Here is a 14,494-nt window from a genome sequence, read left to right on the forward strand (position 1 = left end):
CAACAAATATATGAACAAGCTGAAACTGGAAATTCTGCCACATACAACTCTATAGACCACCAGTGGACGTAATTCCAGAATGGTGCAAATTCAGTGTAACTCACAAAGTGGAATTACAGGGCTACAATGTCTGTTACAAAGTGTATCATTGGCTTTTGCCTAGCGTTTATCCAACAACGTCGCATTCAAGCAAAATATTTCAGGGAAGCATCACTAAATTGCTCGTGTGTGGCACATCATGTCTTCTTGACTTTTGTCCTGACTATTCGAAATATGTCTCTATTATTGCAATGTCTTAATTAGCTTCAAGTCTGAAGTAATCTCTTGACATCTTAACAAAGCTAAGTGTATGAAATATACCATCATCACTACCATGAGGCAAAAGAATGTCAGTACCCTGGTTTGCTATTATTGCTATAGGCAAGGCAATACGTAAAGCAATGAGAATAAGTGCAACTGATTGCAGCATTAAAGCAGCTCTTTATAGGTAGTGGATGCTGTGACATTAGAACAGCTCCTTTTGCCAGCCTGGAACTCATAAAACACTCATTTACCAACAGACTCTAATGACTTTGCAAAATTCAATAGCCAGGTTAGTAAGTATGGGGTCAGTTTTGTAAGCTGGGAAAACTTTCATTCAACTATACCTACAATACAACATCAGAAATTATGCCAAAGTATTACAGATGGCTAAAAGGAGATTGGATTGGGCTGATGATCCTTTTGTGTTTTTAGCTGTTAGGAAACATAAAATCTAATAAGTAACAGGGGAAATAATTTCTGCAAAGCAACAACAAATCTACAAGTTTCATCGGTTGGCAAGAGGTAATGCAGTACAGCAAATTTGTAAAACAATGTTCTGATTTAAACATTTCCAAACGTTAACAAGGATTTTACTGCATGTGAATTACACAATGGAGATAAAAGAAATAAAATGAAAGCAGACAATCACTTTTCAAACAGGTTATTACATGATTTTGATCAGAATGGAATTTAAAAAGCAAAAATGCAAAATGATATCCATCAAATGTCATAAAAATAGGAACTAGGCCTGGGGACATTTCCACAGAGGAGCTTCTACTACAACCATGATTTTATTAAATAATTTTCATAACCAAATCTGCTATTTTTACCACTTTGTGTGGTTTTTTGAAATGAGAACTATTTAGCTGTACATAGTTAAGGTTAAAAAGTCAACATTGGCATCTAGAAGCTGAAGGATACACCCAGTCTAGCTTCAGCTTTTTGGCTGGAAGTTCACCTTTATCTTCCAAACTGTAGGTTTCCTTAATAACTTGGGGCATATACATGGTGATTGGACGTCCACGCAGGAACATTTTTACATATCCTTCCTCTATAAAAAGCACAGAGAATATAATGATCATTTTTTGAACACTTGTATTAAAAGTTATATAGGTAAAATAACATCAGTTAAGGAACATTCAGAGAGAGGGAGAGGAAAAAAATTGAAGTACAGCCAACACCAGTCTTTGATTTAACATTGTAACTGTCTTTATTACATGAAAGATTTCATACATTGTCATTACATGCAGTGAGTGTTGTTGATGTTAAAAACAATTAAGTATAATTATCCAAAATGCAACAATATGTGACCATATTTCATAAATTCAAAATAGAATCAGTGACACATGCTTTTTAAATCAATATTATACATGCCAAACAAAGAATTCAGTGCAGAAAACACAGTGTGTGCAGAAGAAGGAAAGCATGACAGGCAAAACATGACAGAGAAATGTACATGGCAGACACACAGAAGAAAATAAAGCAAAACAGATTTAATTCCTTACAGCCCATCAAATACTTAATTGTAGAAGTTAAGGAGTTAGAAATAGATCTGAAAGTACTGGCTAGGGGATTTGAGTGGGCTAATCAAACTTGGAGACCTCGACATGGCAATAGGGCTGATGAGAATCTGACTTGGACTTTTAGGAAATGGTAGGGTCAGAGAGGGTAACTTGCGAGTTCCAAGCATCCCAACAGTTTTAGTTGAGGTTGGTCCAAAGTCTTGAAGAGTTGGTTCTTGGGTCGATAGCAAATTAACATGTTCAGCACTGCTGTCAGGAGAATCAGTCAATTTTGGAGACTGACTCAGGATTATCTGTACCGAAACTACACAGAATGGTCATGCATGAACGTACAGTAGATAGGAGGACAGAAGTAAGAAAATAATTACAGGTTATTATAGCATCTAACTGAAATCATATTTATTATCTAACTGTGTTAATGAAGAAAAATAATTGTGGCTCTCATTATTGTAACATGTTGTTTTACAATTTCTCAGTTACTAAAACATCATTACTGCAATCTAAACGATAAAGATGCACAAGCATACACCTCAATTATCTGTCTCTCTTTAAGCAGTGTAAACATTAGTAACTTATTCCAGTTTTCTTATCTAGGCAGCATTTAACTTTAAATTAAAAGTGTCATTGTCACAAAACTGCAAACAACTCCCCCAAAAATGATCCTTTTCACAATTGAGAAAATTGAATGATACTGTGCTGTGAAGATAAGAATACTGAATGGTCAGCAAAAGTGTTAGGTCTGTGCAATAGTGGGAAATGGAAGATAGTGAGTCAGCAGTCCATTTTACATTCCTCCCAATTTTTATTTTCTTTACCTTCAATCATGATCACATTTCCCCTATCATCAAACTCAGCATTTTGCTTTATCTCTGCTGCTAACACAAGAAGCTTTAAATTAGACACCACAAAATCAATGGTCACCCAAGCCAAGCTTATATATTGCTCATTAAACAGAATTTGCTACTAAGAGAATGACTATGTTTAGTTTTGTGTTTTGTCTGCTAGCATTCATGAGATTTTTGATGTTACTCCTGACTGAGAGTTATGTCTTTCATCTAAATTTGGATCAGCTACTAGAATTTATTTTTAAAGATTAGTACATTCTGACAAACTCTCATGCACATCTTACAAACTGATGGTACATCCTCAAAGGTGATTATTTTTCAAGCACTAGTGAATTGACGCAAACATTTCAAAAGCAAGCAGCACTACATTACATGTGGCGTAGCTCTCTGCACGTCAGTCACATGACTCAATAAGCCAAATTCAAAGACAACACAAGGATCTAGGAGTCCTTCAGGAGACCTATTTATTATTCCACTGACTCCCACCCCCAATCTTCCCCCACTCCCTGGACCCCAGTTGACAAAATAAATGATGTCCAGGATGGTTATGGCTCCAGGAAAAGTCTGATTAATGCAACTGGAAAGTTGGGTTGCATTGAAAAGTGATATCCAGATAAGAAAGCTTTGCATTTCAAAGAAAATGTAAGCGTGCTTGCAGAAGAGGCTGTGTGTGCATGTGAATGAGACCTGACAGCTAGGAAACAGGTACGTTCAGAGAGCTAGAATATTGCACAAATGAGACCTACCTTTGCAATGCATCACACGGCGCTTCCCTTGTGATTACAGAGATAGAGACAGAAGTGCTAGATAAAGATGTGTATGAGGAAAGTCAGGTTCACCTATCACCTGTTCTAAGGACTGAACAGCCATATTCATTTACAGCTTCTAAATAACCTCACATGAAACATGGAAATTTGAGTACTTCACTTATCTCGGCACAATTAGATATTTTCATAATTCATTACATGCATACTTCATTAATGATATACTGCAAAGCAATAAACTCTCAATCCCTTAAACACTAAAAGGATATGGTGACATGATTATCCCAACAGTTCACTAGATATGACTTATTAAACAATTCTATATTAATAAACACACATTGACTGGGCCAGCTGTTTTGCAGCTGCACATTCATATCAGGCATTTGGAGAGTCCCCCTTTCCTTTAGGAGCACAGAATATAATAATGACAGAAGAACAGATTTATTCAAGTTTCAGACTCACTGATATTTATTTAAATACACTAAATGTAAACCCTAAGCAGGACAATAAAGCCTCTGGACTAAGACTGATGATAGTAACCTTATGGAAGTATCTTCCAAGTACTCCTAATGAGTAGTCCTTACTGTGGGGAACAATAGACCCCCCAACCCCTTAGTCTCTCTCATTTTATTTTCTCTTGGCCTTTTTTTTTAATCCCTTCCCACAAACTGACACACCACTTCCAATTCTCTCCTCTCATGTATTTGCTTCTTGCAGCCCTGATCCTAACCCATCACTATCCCTGCTTCCTAATCTCCTACTGATATCCCAAGAATTTCTCTTGAATTACGACACACCCACTCTGCCTCTCTCAGCAATCTGCGATGAGCCAACAAGGTGCCCTGACCATTTTAGTACAAACTGCCAAACTGCAACCCAAACTGTCAAACCGTGTTCTCTGACTATCCTTCATACGTAGCAGGCCTTCATTCCATTCTAAGAAATACAACATTCACTTGGTTCTGTTCTTAAATAGAGCTTAACAAATCAGGGGTGGAGCATCATCAGCTATACCATCACTGGAGTTCCACAAGGGCATAACATTGGCATTCTCTTCAATTTCATCAGTCTGCTTCTTGCTTACATGATTTGCAGACATAACTGCAGCATTTAAAAGTATGTTAATGTCATAGAGCTCTAACTTTCCACTGCCTCTCTAGACCAAACCTCCGAATCAGTTTTTTCATATTACTTTTAGAGCAACAAAGAGTCTTAGGGATTCTAACTCTGTTTAGATTCCTTCCTGGTCTTGCTACTCCCCATCAATATAAACTTCTCCAGTCTTACTGTCCCTTCCACAAACTACCATTCCTCTAACTTGGGCCTCTGGTGCATCACACCTTCTCTTTATTCCAAGAGTCACTGCCATGCCTTCAGATGTCCAGGTGAAATTCTGTCCATAAATCCCTCCAAGACATTACAGCCCTTACATTCTTCACAACTGTCAGTAAGCATATCTTTAACCAAGATGGCTGGTTCTCCTATTGCCACTTCCTGTGAAGCATCTTGTGACATGTTTTCTGCATTAGAGGGGCTGTGAATGAACAAACGTTGTCGCTACCTGTTGTCTTGGGTAGGGAACTGGTTAGTGGATAGCTTTCTAGTGTGAAGCAGCTAGCAGAAGGACTGGGGAAACAATTGTACATGAAGAATTAGGTACGTGAATAAGACAGGTCTTATTTATATTTGTGGTTTCTTTTATTGCAGCTTTTGACTAAGTATGTCCTACTCTTAAGAAGAATTTCTATATGTGGAATTGATTTGTAGAATGCCTTTATGACCTTGGAACATCCTAAGTGATTTTGGCCAATGATATACTTTTAGGATAAGTAACCAATTTAGGCATCATTACCAATTTGCACACAGCAAGGTCCACAATCATTGATGAGATGCATGCCTAAATAGTCTGTTTTAGTGACTTTAGTTACTCTTTTTTTTAATAGTGCCAAGGTTTTTCTTTTGTTTATATTCAGAGAGAGCAGATGGGGACTTGGGTTAATGTCGCATCTGAAAGACGGGACCTCTAACAAAGCATTCTCTATTAGTACTACGCTTAAACGTTAGCCTGGAATACCAAAATAATTGGTCCTATCTTTGATTGGATTCCTATGGGAAGCACTGTGTGGACATAAGTTATTCCATTTTGGAGAACGAAGGAAGGAGAAAGAGGCATGAACACCTCTGTAATCCACATGTTTAGTATGAAACTTCATAAAGACTATGCAATGTCTCCTGGGGTTGAAGAAGATATGTGAAAATGCATAGCTCCTGCAAGGGTTGGTGGGCGAATTGGAACTGGCGGGCTGGGAGGTGCGGGTGGAAAGGAAACCTCAGAAAACACACTCTTGGTAGGAATTATCTTTAACGAATGTATCAAGCAAAAGAAAGGAAACACTGTTTCAGCATCGCATTGTGACTCATTATTGTTTAACACAAAACTTATGTCTCAGTGTCAGTCAGTAGGTCCCACATGGTTTCTATCTCAGCAATTTTATGAATGCCTGATGTGATGACACAGTGTTGTGGTATTCTGGTTGAATCCTTATCCCTAGCTTTCCAAAATTAGGTATTTGAAAATTTGGGTAAATGAAAAGCAAGAGATTTCATTTTAAAAAAAAGAAAGAAAATCAAATTAGGCAAAGATGTAAAGCACAAAAAAGCAAGAATGTCATACTTTCACAACAGTCTAAACAAACACTTTGAAAAACTACTATTGAAAAGGAATTATTTTTATAACTACTCACCTGCATTAAAGAGAGGATCCTTAGGTTTGCTGTGAAAGAAATAATATTAGATTGAATCTCTACACCATTGTCAGTATCTCATATATTAGATTGCTCGTAATAATAGCATATTTATTTTTCTAGTCCAATAAATTGTTTTTTTAACTATTGAGCTGATTTGGAACTCTCTTTAAAGCTGTCACAATACCATTGGCAGGCCATCATCCACAGTACACAGGACACTCAGTCAATACAGCTACTTGTAGCTCATCAAGCACAGAGGTGCAAAAGGCACCGGCTTCAGCTGGCCTTCACTATTGACATCATGTCAAATAATTTCAACAACCATCGGTCACTGCATCAATCTATCAACATTATCTACTCAAGATGATCACATAGCAGCCACTGAGCTGAATTCTGCAGGATGCTGTGTTCAGCACCTGCTTGAGTGAAATGTTGGTTGAGAGCTCGCCCATAAAACAGCCATTTCATGGTGTGTTAAGTCTCTGGTGAGTCTTCCACCTTTGCCTGGAGTGTACGGCCCAGCTTAGAGAGTTACCAGCCATTTCAGCAGCCCTATATTCCCAACAATACACAGTCTGAATGGTGAACATTGCTGGGACTATAGCCAGTTCACAAAGAGGAGGAGGTTTGGAAGCTGCACCACAGTTTAACCTGGGGTATCGTGGGACTTGGCTGGCAGACTCCAGCTAGGGGCTAAAGAAGGTGGAGTGTTAAGGGTTGAGCATGTCTCTGAAAGACATAGACTGGGTTCCTCCCTTTTTGCTTGATACCCACTCACACACAAAAACTTGCTGTGTTGTCAGCTTGGTTTGGGTCTCACTCTGCCATAGATAAGATAGTGATGGGACCAAGACAGGGCTCTGAAGTGGTCATTAGTTACCTACTTAAAGGCCTCAAGAGCAAGTGGTCTGCTTAACACTTCCACAACTCCCTTTAAACAAGCTGGCAGAAGGCCATAAAATCCAGACTATTGAAACCTGAACTCAATCTTTTTTTAGTGGCCATACAAATTCAAGCCATCTCATACCAATTCAAACTTCACAGATGAAAAGTAACACTCTTTAATGTTATTTTGAGAAAAGATGTTTCAAATTTTCTCCTGTCTGGGTAACACCCCATGGTGCTGCACAAGAGAGGAATAAATCCTCTCATGTCAACAGGTTTAGTTCAGATTACACTTTTTGAAATAGTGTTTTTCTCCCCAGCTGATGCTATCTTACTACGGAAGCTATGGAAATCACAAATAACATTTCAACATTTTTATTCATGAATTAAAATGATTAAACTTCAGTTTAATATTACAGATGGTGCAAAAATGTTAGAAACTAAAAATAAGCACTTTCATGTACCTGTCGCTCGTCTTTTTCCCACTGGAACCACTGCTAGTTGAGCCAGTGCGCGTCCTGCTGTTCTTTGACTCTCCAAAGCTTTCTCTACGTGCAACTGATGACACTCGCTCAGAAGAGTTGCTTCTCTTCACAGCACTGGGTTTAAAAATATGGCTCATTAGTTTTCAACTATAATATCTTTGCTGCAGTTATGTCTAGTTGATAACTGTCTACTCATTTTGAATGCATTGTTCTCCAATGACATGACAGCTTTCCTCAGATTTTATCTCAAGCCAAAGTAAATATTCAGTATTCACTATAATTAAGGAAAAGCTGATTGAATATTTTAAAAGCCTATATCTTAAATATCTAACAACCAAGATGTTAAGGTTATTCTCATTGGAGCAAAGGAGACAGAGAGATTGGATAGAAGTATGTAAGATTATGACAGGTTTTACATAAGGTAGACATACAGAAGCTGATGGTGCAAGGGTGAGGGGCCACAGTTTTAATGTTTTGAGGAAGAGATGTGAGAGTTAGTGGGGATGTGTGGAGAAACACTCTTTTATATAGCAAGTAGTAATGATCTCCCAGCTAATGAGGGTGTTGGAAGCAGAGATAACGAAAGAAAATTGGATGGGCATATGGCAGAAATAAAATTGCAGAGTTGTACAGAAAGAACAGGAGAATATGACCGAAAGGACTGCTTCACAGACAGTCACTGATCTGACTGGTCTCCGTCTGTGCCATAGTTACTCTAATCTTTAAGAATTGAGGATTTTCCGTGGATTTCTACTACATTTGTGGATAATGTTCCAATTTTTTCTACTACTTATTCAGAGTGCAGTTGAAAAGTCAAATAAAAGCAGCCCCACTATTAGCATTCATTTCAAGAGAGCTAGAGTACAAGAGCAGAGATGTACTGCAGAGGCTGTATAAGCCTCCGGTCAGACCGCATTCGGAAGATTGTGAGCTGTTTTGGGCCCCATATCTAAGGAGAATGTGCTGGCAATGGAAGGGGTCTAGGGGATGTTTAGAAGAATCATCTCAGGGATGAAGAGCTTGTCTTATGTTGAGCAGTGGAGGCTTCTGGGTCTGTACTTGATGGGGTTTAGAAGGATGAGGGGGAGATCTGATTGAAACTTGCAGAATATCGAGTGGCCTGGATAGACTGGATGTAAGGAAGATATTTCCAATCATAGGAGATGGTAGGATCCGAGGGCACAGCCTCTGAGTGAAGGGATGATCCTTTAGAACTGAAATGAGGAGGAATTTCTTCAGCCAAAGGGTGGCAAATCTGTAGAACTCATTGCCACAGAGGGCTGTAGAGGCTGTAATATATTTAAGACAGATTAGTAAGGGGGTCAAGGGTTATGGAGAGAATGCAGGGGAATGGGGTTAAGAACCACATCCACGATAACCAAATGACGAAGCAGACTTGGTGAGCCTAATGGCCTGATTCTGTTCCTATGTCTTCTGGTCTAATACAAAGATTAGTTTTTTGGAATTCTATTTTATTTTTCAATCATAGGTTTCCTTCTTAAGTTTACAACATTAAATCGATGCTGGGTATACTCTATTACAACAGAATAATATGTGTAGATGATCCAACTGGATGAACATTGGGTGTTAATTGTCTTTGCATATGTATGACTTCCTTGGAATTCTAGTCTTTTTTCAATATGGGAGCTCTGAAATTATCTGGGCAGCTGAAATGGGTTTTTGAATTGATTCTAATCTTGCCTTATTTACTGATTGTACCGATGTTTGGAAAATAAATGGTTTTTACTGAAATTTCCATTTGTACCTTATTATTAGCAAAGGAGAATGATAAAGTACATGACATTCCTTGTTGCCACCCATCCAGTGGGAATTAAATAATGTTTACCTTCAACACACAACAGAACTATCTGTACGGAGAAACACAATCCTTTATTCTAGCTCTGTCACATATAATTATGGAGACATTTTTGTTCCCCTAGCAATTTTTACCACCCACTAACGTAAAATAGTTCAGACAAAGTAAAGAAAATGCGGGAATACATTAGGAATACAAGATAGTAAAGATGCAGAAAACTTGATTCCCCTTGTGACAGTGTCTAGGACCAGATGCATAATTTCAGAATAAGAGGTAATACATTTAATTAGGAGATGTGGAGCAATTTCTTCTGTCATAGAGTCGTGAATCTGGAGGATTCTTAATCACAGAGGCCTGTAGAGGCTGGCTCATTAAGTATATTCAACACTGAGATAGATTTTCAACTAGTACAGGAATCAAGGATTATGGGGGAAAAACAGAAAAGTAAAGTTCCAGACTATCAGATCAGTTATGATGTTGTTGAAAGGCAGAGCAGACCCAATGGGCTGACTCACATCCACATCTTATGATCACATGGTTTTATGAGTCATGTCATAGCTTGGAATATTTTCTTTTTGTTTCTGGTTGAAATCCAGGCCAGAATGCAGAATGAAAGAAATCTCTACAAGGGTACTCAAAAATATCAACTTTCATTTATATAGTATCATTAATGTAGAAAATAACTTCCCAAGGTTCTTTGGACAAAAATTGACACCAAACCAAAGGCAACAGCACTCACTAGGTCAGGCTTTCAGAAGATTCTTTAAGGCAGAAAGGTGGTGCAGGCAAGAAAGAAATTCTAGAGCTGAGAGATTAGCTGGTTGAAGACACAGCCATTAATTATGGAGCAAAGTTCACCAGAACCCAGTGTTGGTGGAGAGGCAATTTCTTGGAGGGATGCAGGGTCGGAGTAGATTCCAGAGATGGAGGTTGTGAGGCTATGGAGGATTTTGAAAACAAGGTTTAAAATTTTAAATTTGAGGCTTTGGTTGAATGGGTACAGACACTTGATCAAGGGCCCAAAGGAGTGGCAAGGTAGCTCATTGGGTGGCACTACTGCCTCACAGTGCCAGGGACCCGGGTTCGATTCCAAACTTGAATGACTGTCTGTGTGGACACAGTCAGAAATCACACAACACCAGGTTATAGTCCAAAAGGTTTATTTGAAAGCACAAGCTCCACATCATGTCTCTGTGGAGTTTGCACATTCTCCTCATGTCTGCGTGGGTTTCCTCTGGGTGCTGTAGTTTCCTCCCACCAACCAAGAATGTGCAGGTTAGGTGGATTGGCCATGGGGAATGCAGGGTTATAGGGGGAGCTGGTGGGATGCTCTTCGGAAGGTCAGGTGGAATCGATGGGCCAAATAGCCTCTTTCTGCACTGTAGGGGTTCTATGATTCTAAATGACACTAGTCCAAAAGCAAAAAGCAAGTTACATTTCATTACTGAATCACACTAAACTGGCAGTTTCACTTAAACATTTTTTTTTAACTAATCAATTTTTAAATCAGAGATGTTACTACACACCTCTGGAGCAGGTGGAACTTGAATCCGGTCCTCCAGAGACCAGAGGAAGGGATACTATCACTGTGCCACAAAGCCCCTTCAAACATTTTGTAAGAGGTTTAGAAATTAGAATCAAATTGCGGTCCATTGAGGACAACCTTTTTGGTCTAAGATTACAATGTAGTTTTGGAAAAGTGTTTCATTTGCATCCATAACATGCAACAGCTGACTGCAGGAAACATTTCATTCTTAAAACGAGGACAACATTTGAAAAGTTACATTCCATAGGCTTGAAAAACACAAAGATATTGAAAATAAAGAAAAAGGGAGAATTGTCCCCAGTTTTATTCATGGGTCTATAAACTAATAAAATAAAAGGTGAAATTTCCATAGTCCTTCCTGGATCATAGGGCTGCTCTGAGAGATGATTGGTGGTAGTTTAACCTGAAGGTCACCATGCCTCAGGAGAGGGGTGAGGTTGAGAAGGAGGGACCTTCAAGTGACCTCAGCCCTTAATAGGAATTGAATCCACATTGTTGGAGTTACTCTGCATTGCAAGCCAGCTGTCCAGGCAAATGGGCTAATTCAGCCCCTATAAACGAGCCAAGTTACTTGGAATTACACAGAACTTTTAAGGGATTCTCAAAGTCTATTTGGCCCAAATTCTAACATGAAAATATCACTTGAGCCTCCTCATACCCTTTCTTATCTATCAGAATCATCCTTTACTTCTTCTCTCCAATATTCTTGCTTAGCTTTCTCTCAAATTCATTAACTACTCCCTGTGCTAATGCAATCTCTGGTTTAAAACATTTTTTCTGAGCTCTCCATCTTATTTCTTGGTGACTAGTTCACACCAGTGGTGTCTAGCTTTTTTCTCTTCCCCTTAAGTCGAAATACTCTCTCTGTATCTACTCTCCTCTATAAAAGTCAACTCACAACTTGCTCGTTACAGGCGAAAAGAGAACAAGCCTAGTCATATTTTTGTGACATGCATAACCTCACAGTTGTGGTATTATCCGTATAACCTTTTTGCACCCTCTCCAGAGCTTCATTTTTGAAATATTATGATAACCAGCACTATACGTGACATTCTAGAATTGGTTTTCTGGAGAAAAATAGGAACAGAAACAGTGAAAAAGAAAATATGGAAGAGAAAATAAATATTTGTGAATAAGAAAAGCCAAGTCAAACTTGTTTAGATAACAACATGAATCTCTGTGGAAAATAAATAATCTGCAATTTTCAGTGAGGCAATATTGTGCAATTATCACTTCAATTCACTTTTGAATGACTTAAGCAGTAAAATGTCAAAAACAATTCACTACATCTATTTTATTTTCACACTTTACTTTCATCACTTTTAGCACAGAATATCCATCCTTGTACCCTGCACACGTGCTAAGGCTTCCAAAAATTATCACCAAAACTACATAGGCAACAAAGCATTTTCTTTCAGTTATTTTTGAAGTATTTAAGGGAAATGGGATGATAAGAATGTTTTCCTTGCAGAAAGAATATTACTGGCTTGTGTGCATGGGTTTCTAATGACCATACAGATAAGGTTCAAACATCATTATCTGATTATTACTTTTAAATAATTTACCTAAGAATCTGAGAGATATTCTGGAGAGTCAACAGCGTATAAGATCATGAAGTTTATTCAGTCATTTGTACTGAATCAACTGCCATGAATGTTAAATTCATTTTTCCCATCTCCAATATTAGCTGCTACGAACATTGATGGAACATGGAAACCTCTGAGAAATTCATTTTCCTGATATTCAAATATGCCTTATAGCCAGTAATTCACCAGTTAGTAAAACAAAGAGAGTTACTAACAATGTTAGTAAAAGCAATTTGAAAACCCAGAATAACATTTAGTAAAATTTCCAGCAATTGGATTGTAGCTTTAAATTGCTGGAAGTTGTATTTTAGTAACATGAAGCAAGTACTACAGCTAAGGTTTTGGGGTAGATCTGTAGCTTGGGTTGTGGGTGTTGAGGTTGGTTGGCTCGCCGAACTGGTTTGTTGTTTTGCAGACGTTTCGTTACCATGCTTGGTAACATCCTCAGTGCAGCCTCCGATGAAGCCTATACCTGGTTCCTGAGGCATCCATGTAGGAAGTAAAGTTGTTCGCGGGTTGCGCTCTCTCGTTTGGCGTAGTTTTCCCATTTTCTTGCCAATTTGAGGCTGCGCCCATAGGTCTCTAAGGTTTTGGAGTAGATCTGTAGCTCGGGTTGTGGGTGTTGAGGTTGGTTGGCTCGACGAACTGGTTTGTTGTTTTGCAGACATTTCGTTACCATGCTTGGTAACATCCTCACTGCAGCCTCCAATGAAGATGTTACCAAGCATGGTAGCGAAACGTCTGCAAAACAACAAACCAGCTCGTCGAGCCAACCAACCTAAAAGTACTACAGCCTCTATGAATGAAATTATTCAAACAAATGAATAATGAGCCAGAGTAGATTCAATTGAATTGTGTGCCTGTATGAAAAAAACAAAGTAATCCATTGTTTTCTGTAAAGTAAAAAACAACTGCCTTTTTAACAGAGAAAGCAAGAACTGCAGATAACAAGGTGTAGAGCTGGACGAACACAGCAGGCCAGGCAGCGTCAGAGGAGCAGGAAAGCTGACGTTTCGGGACTGGACCCTTCTTCAGAAAAAAAATCTTTTCTTTACACCTTGTTATCTCAGACTCCAGCATCTGCAGTTCCTACTGTCTCTTAGCAAGAACTGCCGATGCTGGAATCAGAGACAACACAGCGTGGAACTGGAGGAACACAGCAGATCAGGCAGCATCAGAGGAGCAGGAAAGTTGACGTTTCGGGTCGGGTCTGAAGAAAGGTCTCGAGCTGAAATGTCAACTTGCCTGCTCCTCTGATGCTGCTCGGCCTGCTGTGTTCCTCCAGCTCCACACTGTGTTATCTCTGCCTTTTTAACAGAAACCTTTCTAATTGCTTACATATCATATCTGTACCTACACCCTACTTAGTTTTATCTTTGAGAAGTGTCCCATGCTGATTTTCATAGCTCAGGAAGGAAACATTACTTCTCATTTAGTGGTGAGAATAATTTTGAAAATAGCACGGCTCTAACAATGACTGATATTCAGAATCCCTATGTATGAGCAGAAATAAATATTGATTCCCACAATATTTCATAGCCTAAAGAAATTAAAATGACACATCATGATTGATAAACTATAAGGTTCAGGTTAAAGAAGATAAATGCACTCTTCTACCGTAGCGTGCTGCTGATATGGAAAAATGCTATTTGAGGGAATTGCTTGATTAATGCAACATTTTTCCCTTGAGCTCTATTAAGTATAAACAACAGACATACAATTAATATTGCTAATTTGGTAAAATGCCAATTAGTCCTTTAAAGCTCATTTTAACACCTTTATTCATTCCAGTCAACATTTCTTTAAATTATTCCAGCTGTAATGGGAGCACCTTTCTTTCCCAAACATAATGGCTGAATTTTTTAGGTATCTAAACAAAGGTGTCAGTAAATGTGGAAAACAAGATACATATCACAGCAGAGTGCTCCATGCAAGTTTCTATTTCAACTTAGTTTACGGTAACCTCACCTTTTAGCAGCTCTAGTCAGTTTAGA

At 38.6% G+C, this 14,494-nt stretch overlaps 1 protein-coding gene across 5 annotated transcripts in view; it reads right to left on the bottom strand.

Moving 5' to 3' along the window:
* Positions 1 to 14,494, bottom strand: part of eml1 (EMAP like 1) — a 256,780-nt gene that overhangs the window by 60,934 nt on the left and 181,352 nt on the right. For all 5 annotated transcript variants that reach the window (XM_048600146.1, XM_048600147.1, XM_048600149.1 and 2 more), the window contains exons 4-6: positions 7,532 to 7,666; positions 6,180 to 6,208; positions 1,225 to 1,354 (exon numbers count right to left, since the gene is read on the bottom strand). In XM_048600146.1, coding sequence (XP_048456103.1) covers positions 1,225 to 1,354; positions 6,180 to 6,208; positions 7,532 to 7,666 — 294 coding nt within the window. The remainder of the gene's footprint in view (positions 1 to 1,224; positions 1,355 to 6,179; positions 6,209 to 7,531; positions 7,667 to 14,494) is intronic.

The sequence above is a fragment of the Rhincodon typus genome, chromosome 8 (genome assembly GCF_021869965.1).
Source record: "Rhincodon typus isolate 14 chromosome 8, sRhiTyp1.1, whole genome shotgun sequence".
Classification (NCBI taxonomy): Eukaryota; Metazoa; Chordata; class Chondrichthyes; order Orectolobiformes; family Rhincodontidae; genus Rhincodon; species Rhincodon typus.